This window comes from Theropithecus gelada, unplaced genomic scaffold, assembly GCF_003255815.1.
Source record: "Theropithecus gelada isolate Dixy unplaced genomic scaffold, Tgel_1.0 HiC_scaffold_15869, whole genome shotgun sequence".
Taxonomy (NCBI): Eukaryota; Metazoa; Chordata; class Mammalia; order Primates; family Cercopithecidae; genus Theropithecus; species Theropithecus gelada.
In genome coordinates this window covers 1-16,027 of record NW_020257624.1, presented here as the reverse complement: position 1 = coordinate 16,027, position 16,027 = coordinate 1, and the positions used below count along the sequence as shown (strand labels likewise).

The 16,027-nt window shown below is 54.6% G+C and overlaps 1 protein-coding gene across 3 annotated transcripts; it reads left to right on the top strand.

The window, feature by feature from the left end:
- Nucleotides 1-326: 326 nt before the first annotated feature.
- LOC112617047 (NF-kappa-B essential modulator-like) lies at nt 327-14,555 on the top strand. 3 transcript variants are annotated; one of them, XM_025373779.1, is made up of 3 exons: nt 327-450; nt 10,136-10,337; nt 14,285-14,552. In XM_025373779.1, the coding sequence occupies exons 2-3, from the start codon at nt 10,151-10,153 to the stop codon at nt 14,533-14,535; spliced, it is 438 nt and encodes a 145-aa protein (XP_025229564.1). In that variant the 5' UTR covers nt 327-450; nt 10,136-10,150; the 3' UTR covers nt 14,536-14,552. The 3 variants fall into 3 exon arrangements, with proteins under 3 accessions (XP_025229564.1, XP_025229565.1, XP_025229563.1); XM_025373780.1 differs by lacking the exon at nt 327-450 and adding an exon at nt 5,461-5,821 and having other exon boundaries at nt 14,285-14,555; XM_025373778.1 differs by lacking the exon at nt 327-450 and adding an exon at nt 6,008-6,165.
- Nucleotides 14,556-16,027: the final 1,472 nt, after the last annotated feature.

Sequence of the window (16,027 nt, the reverse complement as noted above, 5' to 3'; positions counted from 1 at the left end):
TTTACTTTGTTGATAGTTTCTTTTGCTGTGCAGAAGCTGTTTAGTTTAATTACGTCCTATTTGTGAATTTATGTTTTTGTTGCAATTGTGTCTTTGTCATGAAATCTTTGCCTGGTCCTATGTCCAAAATGGTATTTCCTAGGTTATCTTCCAGGGTTTTTATAGTTTTGGAGTCTTCAATTCATCTTGAGTTGATTTTTCTATATGGAGTAAGGGGAAGTCAGCCCAGAAAAGTTCCGAGGAAAGCGGGGGCGGGGGCCGCTGGGTCATCCCTCACACAGGCTCATCACTGGGATGCGTCCTGAACGCCCATCAAGCCCAAGCCCATGGCCCTTGTGATCCAGGTGAGGAAACTAAGGCCCAGAGAGGTGAATACCCCGCAGACTCTCAGTCCCAGTCTCTTCCCCTCACTCCCTGTGAGGCTCTCCGGCCTCATCGAGGTCCCATCAGGTGGGGAAAGATGCTGTTCCAGGTGCACACTGGTCTACAAGGCCAGAGCTTTCTGGAAGGGGGCAGTAAGTACCTCGGCTCTCTTTCTGGTAGGGGTGGGAGTCCTGAGAAGGCGGGAAGTGGCCCACTTGGTAACTCTGAGGTGCCATCAGGGCCCCCAGGAAGGAAGCTGGGTGTGTGCGCAAGTGTGAGGTAAGCTGGCCAGGGAGGAGGAAGGGACAGAGGAAGGCCACGTGGGTCCAGCCTGCCCCAGGGTGTCCCGCTTGCCCAGGCTGTGGGTCTGCCAGCCACTTGCCTGCTTTCAGTTTCTAGGTCATGCTGAGCTTGTTCCCAACTTGGGGCTCCGGGCATTTGCTCTTCCTTCTGTGTGGGTGCTCTCCAGGCCCTCCTCGTGGGATCTATGTGCTCTGGGGGGCTGGGGACACACGGCCCACGTGTATCTTCTGAAACACACGCCAGCCTGTGCTCTTGCTCGTCTGCTTACTTGCCATGGTTTCCTGGCCACAATAACACATAGGTCCCATGAGGAGGGCAGGGACTGGCTGTTGTGGCCCAGAAGTACCCAATCGCTGTCTGCTGAATGAATGGAGAATGGGCTGCTTTCCTGGAGCAGCACATTCTAGGATCGTGTGCCCTCAAGTGCCACCCTGCCTACCTCCCACATTGAGTGAGGCATCAAGAGCAGAAGGAGCCTGGGAGCGGGAGCTGTTCCAGGTGCTGCCTGAGCACACCACCTCCCACCTCCCCCTCCAGCAGGAAGAGGAAGAAACAAACCACGAGGCTCTTCAGAGACAGGACCCCTTGTCCCCTACCCACAGTGCTGGAGCTGGCACTTCCTATTTCTGCTTTGAAAGCCTCAGGTTGTCACTCTCAGAGCAGAAGAGAGCAAAGGGGAACCCTACTGATTTCAACAAAACAAAGTTGCCCAACCCCAAGCTGGCCACAGGCGAAGGCAGTGAAATGACACAATCAGCTTGGAAAAGCCTAAGGACCCTGGGCACTCTTTTCAAAAGCTGTCATTTGCTATACGAAATGCTGAGGTTCAGGGAAAGGAAAGCACTTGCTCCAAGTCACACAGCAAGCTTGCATGCTCTCAATGAGGTGTCTAATAAGAGCTGAAGGCCTGGAGTCATAAGCCATCATTATGGTCTGAGTTGCTCTGTTGCAGTGTCCTTGTGGCAGCATGGGGTGGGGACGGGGAAAGGAGGAGAAAGCAACCTCAGTTACCTTCTCCTCCAGTCTGCTTCTTGGACTAAGGGCTTAACAGTCAGAGTCCTAGCTGTTAAGGTTTGTGGCCGACGAAGGTATGGCTCTTTTTATTTATTTATTTTTTTGAGATGGAGTCTCACTCACTCGGTCGCCCAGGATGGAGTGCAGTGGCGCCATCTCGGCTCACTGTAAACTCCACCTCCTGGGTTCAAGCGATTTTCCTGCCTCAGCCTCCCAAGTAGTTGGGATTACAGATGGGTGCCACCACACCTAGCTAATTTTTGTTATTTTTCTTTTTTTTTTTTTTTGAGACGGAGTCACACTCTGTTACCCAGGCTGGAGTGCAGTGGTGCGATCTCTGCTCACTGCAAGCTCTGCCCCCTGGGTTCACGCCATTCTCCTGCCTCAGCCTCCCGAATAGTTGGGACTACAGGCGCCCGCCACCACGCCCGGCTAATTTTTTGTATGTTTAGTAGAGACGGGATTTCACCGTGTTAGCCAGGATGGTCTCCATCTCCTGACCTCGTGATCCACCTGCCTTGGCCTCCCAAAGTGCTGGGGTTACAGGCGTGAGCCACTGCGCCCAGCCTTTTTCTTTTTGTTTTGAGATAGAGTCTCGCCCTGTAGCCAGGCTGGAGTGCAGTGGCACGATCTCAGCTCACTGCAACCTCTGACTCCCTGATTCAAGCGATTCTACTGCCTCAGCCTACTGAGTAGCTGGGACTACAGGCACGTACCACCACGCCCAGCTAATTTTTGTATTTTTAGTAGAGATGGGGTTTCACCATCTTGACCAGGATGGTCTCGATCTCTTGACCTTGTGATCCGCCTGCCTCGGCCTCCCAAAATGCTGGGATTACAGACGCGAGCCACCGCACCTGGCCAATTTTTGTATTTTTAGTAGAGACTGGGTTTTGCCATGTTGGCCAGGCTGGTCTCAAACTCCTGACCTCAGGTGATCCACCTGCCTCGGCCTCCCAAAGTGCTGGGATTGCAGGCGTGAGCCACCACGCCCGGCCAGGTATGGCTCTTCTGAGGGGACCAGGCTGAGGCTGGGGATAAGGCCAAGTCCAATCTACTGTGGGCTCCACCTGGGTACCTCTCCCGGGTCTCAGGCTTACGGGGAGTCAAAAGACAATGGCCCCTCCTTACTCTCCCACTGGCAGAGCCCTTCTCCCTCGGCTGCCTCATTCCTTTTTGGCTCTCCTTTTCTAAGTTCTGATCAGAAGTACAAAGGTGTCAAGGAGTAGGTTTGGCAAAGTGTGACAACGCGTTGTCTATGTGAACAAAGAACCACTGAGCTCATCCAGCACTGAGGGGCGCACAATGTGGCAGAGCTAACTAGTTTTGACAGAGCTCCTTCTCAAGTTACAAGGTAAGTTAATGGCAAAGGTGGTCATACAGTAGTGAGCAGACAGATTCTTGAGTGCATCCAGGGTTAAAAGTGAAAACTGAGACCACGTGTAATTTGAGATGAAGCCCTTGTTCCACCAGCCCCTGCATAGTCTCACTGCCCCATGGGACACAGGGGAGGGTGCTCTAGTCTGGGGTGATGGTTGTCCTAGGACCACCCCTCCTTCCCCTCCCACGGAAATCCTCATGCTATACTATTCTTTGGTCTTTCCTATGAGTGCAAAATGGCGGTTCCACAAGCTGGACAATTGGGGCCAGGTGGGGTGAGGCAGAGCTTCTTGGTAGGCTTTCGAAACTGAGGCAAAGAGATAGTGTTTAAAGAAAGGTTGAGTGTTTGTATTGACAGAACTTGAAGTGTTAGTGAAGAGGCAGAGATCAGGCCTCAGATCCTGCCTTTGGAACTCACTTGTTAAGGCATGAAGAGGTCTGAAATAAACCACAGAATGAATAGCATTCCCTGTTTTCCCCAAGAAGTCCATCTAGACAGTCCCTAAAGAGCCTGCAACTCCAGGACTAAGGGCTACATTCAGAGGCTAGGCACAGGGTTCGGAAATGTCCTGTGGCCAGGTGCAGTGGCTCACGCCTGTAATCCCAGCACTTTTGGAGGCCGAGGCGGGCGGATCACTTAAGGTCAGGAGTTTGAGACCAGCCTGACCAACATGGTGAAACCCTGTCTCTACTAACAATACAAAAATTAGCCGGTTGTGGTGGTGCATGCTTGTAATCTCAGCTGTTTGGGGGGCTGAGGCAGGAGAATCGCTTGAATACAGGAGGCCGAGGTTGCAGTGAGCCAGTATTGGGCTACTGCACTCCATCCTGAGCGACCAGAGCGAATCTCCGTCTCCAAAGAAAAAAAAGAAATGTCTTGCAAGTGCATATGCACATCAGGTAGAGCTGGGATGATCCTGGCACACTAGCAGGAGCGGGAGGAGGAGCTCAACTTAGCAGAGCCTGTGTGGTCCTGCAACAATTAGTTGGAAAAGCTGAGGCATGGAGCAGGCACTTCCTGGCTTTTAAGACTGGGGCCTGGGAGAGACTCACCGATGCACCCATGATGATGAATATGTGTGTATCCGACTGATGGAAGGCATCGCCCTGGAACAGCTCTTCCCGCAGGATCCCGCACACCTGGGTCCGGCTCAGGGCCACCTGCTCTGCCATGACGCTGTCTGGTAGAAGAAAGGCTCGTTAACAAGGCAGAAGAACAGGAGAGCATTGAGAAGTTAGCCCTTTTCTTGAGAGTTCCTCTGGGGTCTCACCGGGATGACACCTGATCACCCAAGCCACTCCTTGTGAACGGCTGGGCATTGGGGAGTGCTTGATGGGTTAGAAACTGCTGGCTCTGGGCTCCAGCCACACTCTCCCAGGCAACCTTCATTCAGGATGTACATTACAAAATTACCCAAAGCATTGGCGGATTCCGGCTAGAGCATAAATTCTGGACAACCAAGTAAAATCCTTGTGGGGCACGGAATTATGCGCCCAGGACCATTCATTCCCGACTGTAGCTGGAACTCCACAATGACCTGGACCAAGGGACATGATGCAGATGCCGGAGTTCAGCTCCAGCCCTCCCCTTGCCAAGCTGGGAGACCCCGGCCGGCAAGTCCCCTTCGCTCTCGCGGTCTCAGGGGCTCAAGAGAGGAGGTGCGGGGTATAAACGGATTGATTAAGACCCTCTCGAACAAACAGCGTGTGTTTTACCGCCGCGCGGCGCAGCGCCGGGCAGTACGCTCCTCCGGCTGCGCGGCGCCCGCCCGCCCGGTTACCTGCGCTTCGTCGCCGCCGCCCTCCGCGCTCGCAGCCCCGAAGTGTACGGCCGTTTCCGGGGGCTGAGCCCCGCCGGCCCATTTAATCTGCGGGGGCGGGGGCGGGCGCCTGGGCTGAGCTGACCCGCCTCAGGCGAGGCGTGCGGGGCGGGGCCTCGACCGCCATCCCTCGTGCGGGCGGGGCGGCGACAGGGCAGGTGCGCGCGCATCCCAGGCCAGCCCCGCCCCTCGGGCACCTGCGCTGGAGGCCGGCCCGCCGGCTGCCTGCCATACCCGCTGCCGCTGCTCCGCATCCCCAATGTCCGGCGGGCACGGGTGCAGCTCCGCGTAGTGCTCCCGCATCCCCATCGCCGCCCAGGCCAGGCCCCGCCCCTACTGTCCGGTTTTCCCGCCTGCCTCGGCGGCCTCCCGCACTCGCGGAGGGCTCCGCTTCCGCCGGCAGCGTGGCCACGCCTCCTCTGGGCTGTCCCTCGGCTCCTGGGCGGGGCCTTCTGGCGCGCCGCTCCCCCGGGAACCCTCGCCTGTTCGCGGGTCAAGCCGGCCCTATTGGGCAGTCTCTTCTTGACTCCTCCCCCGGAGAGGGCGGGGCGGCCGAGCGCCCCGAGGCTAGACGCCGCCGTCCGAGAGACGAGGGGGCGTGTAGGCCGTGACGCCCTGCAAAGTGGCCGGTGTGCTTATCATTACCGAGCTTCCGCGGGCCTGCAGAGCCTGGCTGACTCAGATCTTCTCTCCGGAGCGGGATGCGGCCTTACCGCGACCTCGCACTTCTCGCCGGCTTCCCGTGTTCCCCGGGGCGGGGCTTGTATGTTTTTACTTCCGGATCCCACAGCTATGACACCGGAAGCCGGAAGCGGGGATTTCGACAGCGGAGAAGGAAAGGGCGACCGCGGAACTGGAACTTTCTCGGAGCGCCGGGGCCCTACCTGCGTTCACAGTCGGCCGCTCCCACCCTTCTCACGTCTGACGGACTCTGCTGACAGGTGTGGTCCTTTTCCCTAAAGACAGGGTTCCATCGGTGGGTGTTCCGCCGCTTCCGAGACTGCGCCGGACGTTCAGGCTCCCCCATCTGTCTTGGGCCCCAGCCCGTTCCTGCCGCGCGCTTCTGGAGCACTGGCCAAGGCGGGCCGATTCAGGACCCAGGTTACTTGGGCGGCGAGCTGCACTGTTTCTGCTCCTCCCTTCTCTTCCACTGCGGGGTCTGACCCTACTCCTTGTGCGAGGACTTCTCTAGTTCAGAGACATTTTCTGTTCTCCAAAGTTGACTGCGCTCGATCCAGGGTCGTTAAATTCTTCGAAAATGCCTCAAATATAGTTTGGCAGCTAGGTATCTGATCTCATGTGCCTGTTTTCTCGTTTTGCAAGACAAGATGTGCCTGTTCTCATACTGTTTCTGTGATCTGAGAATGAATGGGCTGTCCTGGCACATTAGAGGAATAGCACGGAGGTCACTATAGCTGGAGCAGAGTGAGGGAGGGGAGCATAGTTGGAGAGGAAGGGATGGGGTACCCGATGGTACAGGGCCTTGTAGGCCGTTGTAGGGAGGTTGACTTTTACGCAGAAGGCAACGGGGAGCCATGGTAGGGTTCTCAGTAGAGAAAGAATGTGATCGGAATTACGTCTTACACTGATCGTTCTAGCCGTGGTGGGGAGAACAGACCATAGTGGGCAAGGGTAAAAGAAGGGCGACCTATTAAGAGGTAATTGCAGTAATCCAGCTCAGAGACAGTGCTTAGAGCATTTTATTATTGAAAATTTCAAAAATGTACACAAGTAGAAAAATTAGTATAGTAAATCTTTTTAGTTTGTTTGTTTTTGAGAGATGGAGTCTCGCTGTGTCGCCCAGGCTTGAGTGCAGTGGCACGATCTCAGCTCACTGTAACCTCCTCCTCCTGGGTTCAAGCGATTCTTCTGCCTCAGCTTCCCAAGTAGCTGGGACTGCAGGCATGCGCCACTACGCCCAGCTATTTTTTGTATTTTTGGTAGAGACGGGGTTTCACTGTATGTTGGCCAGTGTGGTCTTGAACTCCTGACCTCAGGTGATCTGCCTGCCTCAGCCTCCCAAAGTGCTGGGATTACAGGTGTGAGCCACTGTGCTCGGCCAGTATAGTAAATCTTACATTCACAGCTCCCAACTTCAACAATTGAAGTTATCAACTTGTGACTAATTTTGTTTATACCCCTCGCAATTCTCTCCCATTATTATTTTTTTCTTTTTCTTTTCTTTCTTTCTTTTTTTTTTTTTTTGAGACAGATTCTCCCTCCGTAGCCAGGCTGGAGTGCAGTGGTGTGATCTCCACCCACTGCAACCTCCGTCTCCTGGGTTCAAGCGATTCTCCTGCCTCAGCCTCCCACATAGCTGGGACTACAGGCGTGCACCGCCACGCCCAGCTAATTTTTGTAGTTTTAGTAGAGATGGGGTTTCATCATGTTGGCCAGGATGGTCTTGATCTCTTGACCTTGTCATCTGCCTGCCTCGGCCTCCCAAAGTGCTGGGATTACAGGCATGAGCCACCGTGCCCGGCCTCTTTTTTTTTTTTTTTTTTTTTTGAGACCCAGTCTCACTCTGTCACCCAGGCTGGAGTGCAGTGGCATAATCTTGGCTCACTGCAACCTCCATGTCCCAGGTTCAAGCGATTCTCCCGCCTCAGACTCCCAAGTAGCTGGGATTACAGGCATGCACCATCACTCCCACCTATTTTTTTTTTTCTTTTTCTTTTTTGTATTTTTAGTAAATACAGGGTTTCGCCGTGTTGGCCAGGCTGGTCTCGAACTCCTGACCTCAAGTGATCCACCCGCCATGACCTCCCAAAGTGCTGGGATTACAGGTGTGAACCACCATGCCTGGCCACCATTATTATTTTCAATAACAGCTTGAGATATCATTAGCATGTCACACAGTTCATCCATTTAAAGTGTACAATTCAATGGTTTGTGGTATGTGTATTCACAGAACGTTTTCATCACCCCCCCAAAGAGACCCCATACCCTTTAGCTCAGCTTATCTTCCCCCCAGCCCTAAATGGCTCTCCCCAGTAACCATTAATCCACTTTATGTCTCTATGGATTTGCTTGTTATAAACATCTCATATAAATAGAGTCATACAGTGTTTAGTTTTTTGTGACTTGTTTATTTCTCTTAGCATATTTGCAAGATTTGTTCATGTTATAGCATGTGGATGTACTAGATTTTGTTTATTCATAGTTGGTGGACATTTGGGTTGTTTCTACTCTTTGGCTGCTATGAGTAATGCTGCTACAAGCATTCATGTGGAGACATGTGTTTTCATTTCTCTCGGGTATATACCTAGGAGTTTTCCCATTATTTGGAGGTGAATTCAGACATCATCTTTAAATATTTAAGTGTGCCTCTCTCTAAGACGGGACTCTGAAAAACAACCACAATATCATTATGACACCTAAAATAGTTAATGTTAATTGCTTAGTGTGATCAGATGGGTCGGGGGATACATTTTGACAGGATTTCCTGATGGATTAGATGTGCTCTTTGTGTGTGTGTGTGTGCGTGTGTGTGTGTGTGTGTGTGACAGAGAGAGAGAGAGAGAGAGAGACAGAGAGAGAATCAAAAAAGACTTGACAGCTGGAGGATGGATTTGCCATCAGCTGATAACAGAGGCGGCCTTGGGTAGATCTGAGTTTTGGGGACTGTCGGGGGTCTTAGAGAGGTTCGTTTTGAGAGGACTACTAGATAACCAAGTAGAAATGTTGAGTTTGATAAATGAACGTGGAGTTTAGAAAAGAGGTCTAATTAAGCATCAAGATTGGAGTTCAAGGCATGAGACTGGATAGAATTCCTGCAGGAGCGAATGTAGTTACAGAGGAGAAGATGTCCTAGGACAGAGCCCTGGGGCACCCCAACATGAAGGGTGGGAACCCAGTGAGAGTGCCTGGGCAGGAGTAGCCAGCAAGATAGGGAGGAAACCAGGAGAAGGGGCTGTTCTGGAAGCCAAGGGTGGAGTGCAGTGGCGCAATCTCAGCTCACTGCAACCTCCACCTCCTGGGTTCAAGCAATTCTCCTGCTTTGGCCTCCCGAGTAGCTGGGACTACAGGCGCGTGTCATGTCACCACACCCTGCTAATTTTTTTTTTTTTTTTTTTTTTTTTTTGAGACGGAGTCTTGCTTTGTCGCCTAGGCTGGAGTGCAGTGGCACAATCTCGGCTCACTGCCAGCTCCGCCTCCCGGGTTCACGCCATTCTCCTGCCTTAGCCTCCCGAGTAGCTGGGGCTACAGGCGCCCGCCTCCACGCCTGGCTAATTTTTTATATTTTTAGTAGAGACAGGGTTTCACCGTGTTAGCCAGGATGATCTCGATCTCCTGACCTCATGATCTGCCTGCCTCGGCCTCCCAAAGTGCTAGGATTACAGGCGTGAGCCACCGTGCCCGGCAATTTTTCTTTTTTTTTTTTTTTAGTAGAGGCAGGGTTTCACCATGTTAGCCAGGATGGTGTCTATCTCCTGACCTTGTGATCGGCCTGCCTCGGCCTCCCAAAGTGCTGGGATTACAGGCATGAGCCACCGCGCCCTGCCAGACATTTTAATGTCACAGTTCTGGAGACTAGAAGTCCAAAACCAAAGAGTTAGCAAGCCCACACCCTCAAAGGCTCTAAGAGGGCGATCCTCCCTTGACTCTCCCAAGCTTCTGATGGCCCCATTTATTCCTGGGCTTGTGGCTGCTTCACTCCAGTCTCCGAGGCAGTCCCGACATGGCCTCCTCCCCTTGCATCTCCCTCTGGCTTCTCTCTTCTGTCTCTCATAAAGACACTGGTTGTTGGATTTAGGGCCCACCCACGTCACCCAGAATGATCTCATCATGAGATCCTACATCTTCAAAGACCCTTTTCCTAAATCGCATTTATATGTTCCAGGGGTTGGAACATGGGCATGTCTTTTCGCGGGGCTACCATTCAGCCTACTACACTGGATGAGGGGCCGATACCCTCCACTTCTCCTGCTTGGAGGTGTGTAGGGAGTCAGGATTCCCAGCATACTGACATCTCCCTCCACAAACAGTCCTCTTGTGACTCTCCCACCTCTGGTGAAATTCATCTGTTTCCAGCCTGGAGATAGGCCTTTCCAAGTCCCACATGGGTGGTACAGCACCTCCCTTTGGAATGGGAGTATCTGCTGCCCCTTAGACTGAAAACCCACTTTAGCATCCTGATACACTAGGCGAATTGTCAGCATTCTGTTTAAAGTGTAGCCCCAGAACTCATAGGCTCGTTCTGGTGGGTAAGGATGTGGGTCTCCTGTGACTCCCCTGCTGCCTTTCTCTTTCAGCCCCTGCCCTGTTGGATGAGCAGGCACCTCTGGAAGAGCCAGCTGTGTGAGATGGTGCAGCCCAGTGGTGGCCCGGCAGCAGATCAGGACGTGCTGGGTGAAGAGTCTCCTCTGGGGAAGCCAGCCATGCTGCACCTGCCTTCAGAGCAGGGCGCTCCTGAGACTCTCCAGCGCTGCCTGGAGGAGAATCAAGAGCTCCGAGGTGAGGAAAGAGTCAGGGGATCCGACCCTGCTGAGGGGAAGGCATCTTCTCCCCACCTGCACCTCTGTGTTTCCTGGGCCTGGGGTGGGGATGTGCTGCCTTCCCTCTTGGTTTCAGGAAGTACACTCTGAGATGCAGATTAGCAGGGAGGAAGTTTAGAGTGCTCTCAGGACCAGTACTGGGAAGGGAAAGGAGGGACAGTGGAAGAAGCCGGGGTGGGCAGAGGGAGAAGCACGCTGCCGGGTAGGCTCCAGGACAGCCTTGTTGGACCTTACAGGGAGCTCTGGAGCTGGAATGAACCTTCCAGGTTGGACCAACATGTCCAGGCCTCTGTGTCCCTGCACTGAGCACTCGTGAAGTACTGTCCATCCTGGGACAGGGCAGAGTCGGCCCTGGGAAGAGGCGTGGTCTGCCCAGAGAGGGGGTGGGGCCTGTCCTGGAAATGGGCGGGGCATGCCCTGGTAGAGGGGCGTGGTCTGTCTTGGGAAGGAAGGCGTGCGGCCCCCACAGGCAACATTCCTCTGGGGCAGTCCCTGCGCACACCTCAGCGGAGGTGAAGGCTGACTTCCCACATTCAGCGGCTGGGACTGGGGAGTTCTCTCCTAGGCTGCCATCTGGGCGCCCCTCACCCTCGGTGCTGCTCAGCTCCAGGTCGTCGTGGGTTCAGGGCTCAGCTGCACGCTCCTGCCCGCGCCCTGGGCGTGATGGCACCCCCAGCCCCTGCCATTCTTCCCCCTCGCCCCCTCTCCCCACCATTGCTCTGCATTGCCCTGGGTTAGCCCAGGGGTGCCAGGTGGCTCCCCACCATACACTCTTGCCTTTCTGCTGCGGCGGCCTTCTAAACCGCCGGTCCCAGAGCTGCAGGGAGGGGCGGCACAGACTCCCCACGTGGCTCATTGTGTGTGGTGGGGCCTGTAGCCCCTTTTGCTTCACCCTTTGGTTCCTGCTGGGGACTCAGGCCAAAGTGTCCACCCCATCGTGGAGGACAACACCCCTTCCTTGCGGGAGTCATCCCTGAGCTGGCACCTCAGTTGTGTCTTCAGTTGGCTCTCCGTGTCCTGGCTGGCTGGCTGGCAGCTCCTGGGCGAGGTGGCATGTGCTGTGACTAGTAGAGGCCGCTATCATGGGCCCACTCCCCTGCCTTCTTTGCTGGACTGTGGTCCAAGATGTTATGTGGGGCTCTGTGCTGACAAGTCACATACTCTGTAGGCTTCAGAGAGTGGCTCTGGCTAACACCCTGTGAGAAGGGACAAGACCCATGCCTGGATGTGTCGCCTCTTCCTGTCACGGCAAATCACCTTTCCTTCCATGGAGGAAGGGGTCAGTGCAGTCAGCTTGCTGTCAAGGGGCTGCTTGGTCTGCTCGACAGCGAAGCTGAATTGAAGAGGCCCTGCTGGAGCACGGAGACCCAACACAACCTGCCTGCCCCAGGACAGGGTCCCCCACCTCAGTGCTATCGGCACCTGGAGCTGGAGAATTCTCTTGTGCATTGTGGGTTGTGGAGCAGAGTCCCTGGCCTGTACCTGCTAGATGCCAGTAGCACCTGTCCTGTTGTGTCAGCTAACAATATCCCCAGATATTTATTGCAGAATGACCCCTGGGCGGATACAGTTGTCCCTGGTGAGACCCACTGTATTGAGATCTTCAGAGCACTGGTGCACAGAGAGGTGACAGCTAGACTGAGGGCCTCTGCTCATCCCCAGGAGAGTGCTCTGTTGAGGGGGACTTGAGGGTGAGTGTTGCAGGCCAGCCGTGCTTCCCTTCCAGGCTGTGTGTTCAGCGCAGCAGCTTCCCCCGGGCTTCAGGGGCACAGGGAGGCCTCAAGGCTGTATTGACTCCCCTTGCTCTGCCTGACCTGAGCTTTGTGGGTGGCAAGTGAAACTTGTGTCAGGCCCTGGGCCAAGCCCCCAAGGGCCCAAAAGATGTCTGTCCCGGAAGATGTACATGCTTATGTTTATGGAGGAAGCTGTATTTAGAATGTTTAGGGGGAGATTCACAGAAGAAATTGCATGTCTCTAGTGTGTGACTCCACTTATGAGACATGTCCAGAAGAGGCCAATCTGCAGAGGCAGATGCAGATGAGGAGGGGCCTGGGGAGTGACTGCTAATGGGGTCCCGGAACTGTTCTGGAATTAGATAGTGCGGATGGTTGCGCAACCTGATGGACACGCTGAAAACTGCTGAATTAGTTAAAATGGTGAATTTGATGTCATGTGAATTTTACCTCAGTTCAAAACATTTTTTAAAAGACAAGTTGCCAGCCAGGTGCAGTGGCTCATGCCTGTAATCCCAGCACTTTGGGAGGCCGAGGCGGGGGTATCACCTGAGCTCAGGAGTTTGAGACCAGTTTGGCCAACATGGTGAAACCCCATCTCTACTACAAAAATTAGCCAGATGTGGTGGCAGGCACCTGTAATCCCAGCTACTTGGGAGGCTGAGGCAGGGAGAATTGCTTGAATCTGGGAGGTGGAGGTCGCAGTCAGCCGAGATCGCACCACTGCACTCCAGCCTGGGCGACAGAGTGAGACTCTGTCTCAAAAAAAAAAAAAAGACAAGTTGCAGATGAGCTGAGCTTTGGGCAGAGCCAGTGGGATTCTAATGGGGGTTGGATGTTGTGCTCATCAGCAAGCAACAGTTAGTTGGTTGAGGGTTTTGATCACGGGGTAGCTACTGCCTTCCCCATTTTATCCAGCTCTGTAGTTGCTATAAAGTTGCTAGAACCTTGGCATATCACTTATCAGTTTTGTCACCTCAGATGGCTCCTTCACTGCTTGGGGTGTCTCCTGGGTGTGGGGCTCTCCTTCCTGTGGCCTCTGCTGACTGCCTGGCGATGGCATATGCTCTGGTGAGGGGAGGACCAGCGGTTTTTCCTGTTTGTTTTCTGCTTTCTCGTTTAACCCTCCTCGTCTTGTGAGATGAATGTTGTTGTCTCTGTTCACTATGCAGATGAGGACTTTGAGTCTCAGAGACACCACTAACTTGCCTGGTCCAAGACTTCTGGGCCTCTCAGGCTGCAGCCATCAATGCTGCAGTGACGTTTGCCTGGGAGGCTGACCCTGGGAGTCTGCAGGCGTATTAGGACCCCCTGATCCAGAAGACAGCAGAGATGTAGGCCAGGAAGGACCACTACCGAGCATCTGAGGGCAGGCACACCTCAGACTGACCAGAATACAAATGAATTCGAGTCACTTACAAAGAAAGTGGCATAAGGCCAGGCACACTGGCTCATGCCTATAATCCCAGCACGTTGGGAGGCCGAGGTGGGAGGATCGCTTGAGACCAAGAATGTGAGACCAGCCTGGACAACATAGCAAGATCTTGCCTCTACAAAAGTAAAAATTCAAAAAAGTGGCATTTGACACTTTTTTTTTTTTTTTAATTGAGATAGTTTCACTCTGTTCCCCAGGCTGGAGTGCAATGGTGTGATCTCGGCTCACTGCAACCTCCACCTTCCAGGTTCAAGTGATTCTCCTGCCTTAGCCTCCCAAGTAGCTGGGATTACAGGTGTGCGCCACCACGCCCAGCTAGTTTTTGTATTTTTATTACAGACGAGGTTTCACCATGTTGGTCAAGCTGGTCTGTAGCTCCTGACCTCAGGTGATCCACCCACCTCGGCCTCCCAAAGTGCTGGGATTACAGGCATGAACCACTGTGCCTGGCCGACACATGCTATTAAGTGAAGCTGATGTGTTTGGTATTGTTTTCTTGTAGAAAGTGAGGGGCATTTGTGTAATGGATTTTGGAAGTGTTTAAAGAAACAAAAGGGAGTGTTGAGACGCCATCCACCCCTGCGAGAAGCTGCATTGGTATTATGGGGGGGAGGGGCACCAGGATGGGTGGCCCCACTTCTGGCCTCTGACTTCCTGAGCCTCAGGCCCATGTGGGCCCAGGCAGGGCCCAGCAGGCCGGGCTGCCCAGCTCCCCTCCACTATCCCCTCTGCCACCAGATGCCATCCGGCAGAGCAACCAGATGCTGCGAGAGCGCTGCGAGGAGCTTCTGCATTTCCAAGCCAGCCAGAGGGAGGAGAAGGAGTTCCTCATGTGCAAATTCCAAGAGGCCAGGAAACTGGTGGAGAGACTCAGCCTGGAGAAGCTCGACCTGAAGAGGCAGAAAGAGCAGGCTCTGCGGGAGGTAGAGCACCTGAAGAGATGCCAGCAGGTAGCCGGGGCAGGGCCAGGTTCTGAAAACCCATGGTGACGCCAGTGTTCCACGAGGGAACTCGTGGTCGGGGTCTCCCAAAGCACCCTGGGGCTCAGTGCTGTGCTGGGAGGGCTCAGAACTCAGAAAAGCCGTCACACTCTGCGTTCCGGTTTATTACAAGGAGAGGACACAGGTCACGGTGAGCGAAGGCTCAGGGTGCACAGGACAGGCTCCAGGAGAGACCAGGCGTGAGCTTCAGTGGCTCCTCGCCCAGGGCACAACAGGTGTTGTGCCGACAGCACCTGTTTCTTTCAGCAACAGTGTGGGACAGCATGCACGGAGTCATAACTAGGGAAGCTCACCCCAGCCGTGGCGGCCAGGGTTTCCATGGGGGGTGGGCTGTGTAGGCGTGGAGCGCCTGTGTGGCCAACCCTGGTCACTCGGGCTACAGCCACCAGAGGTCCAGCTGTGTGGCCCAGGGCTCCCCCATAAATCGTGTGGTTAGCACAGACCCCCTGGTTTCAGGGCCTTTGTGTGTGGGCTTGGCTGATTGCAGGATCCTGGCGATGTTAGTCAGGAAGGGGCTGTGCTGCCTTTGAGGGGCAAGGTGGGGAGAAGTGGTGGAGAGGAAACTTGCTGGCGGGTACCTGGCACTTGCCACAGCCAGGTTCCGCTCCCCTGGGGAAAGGCGTGGATGGTGGGCTGTGCACGCCACTCCACTCAGGCCTTGGAGCGCCTGGCTTAAGGTGTTGATTTCCTGTGTGGGAAGTGGATGAGTTTTCTACAGCTGCCGTGACCAAGCACCACAGACTTCGGCGAGGCCGAAGCCCCAGAAACGTGTGGCCTCCCGGTTCCGGAGGCCTGGAGGCTGAGCTAGCGGTGGTGTCCCCAGGGTGGGCTCCCGGCCAGGGACATGAGGGAGCGGCCTTCCAGGCCTCTCCCCGGCGCTGGGGGCCCCCGGCGGCGCCTCTCCAGCCTCCGCCTCCGTCATCCCGTGGCCTTGTCCCCGCGGGCCTCTGTGCCTGTCCTCCTCTTTTGACAAGAACACCGGAGATACACAAAGATACACAAAAGCGGGCCTTTGTTCAAGCTGGGAAAAGAGATTTTCTTCAGAAACCCCCGCTCACGGGGGGAGAGAGCTGAGCTCCGTTCCCGCCCCAGCAGAGGCGGCATGGCCTTGCGAAGGGAGGATGAGGGAGTCGGGAGGGGGCGAGTGGAGGCTCAGGTGAAAGATGACGGGGCAGCCAGCGTCCGTGCCACGAGGCCAGCCGTGTGTGGGAGCTGCCGGTGCTTACCAAGGTTGGGATTCTTCCCTCCCGTGGAGACTGGGAGACCGGGCCCCGTGCCTCCTGAGGTTTCCATTTCCAAGGAGTGGCTGCGGGGCCCTCGGGAAAGACCCTGGGTTGTGGGTGCTACACAGATGTCTCAAAGGGACAGGCTAAGCCCTTGCTAGTAAATGCTGTAAGCAAGGGAGGTCAGGTGTTGGCCGGAACAGACAGTAAATGCTTTGGACAGCCCTGAGCGTTTCCAGACGGGAACTCACTCAAAA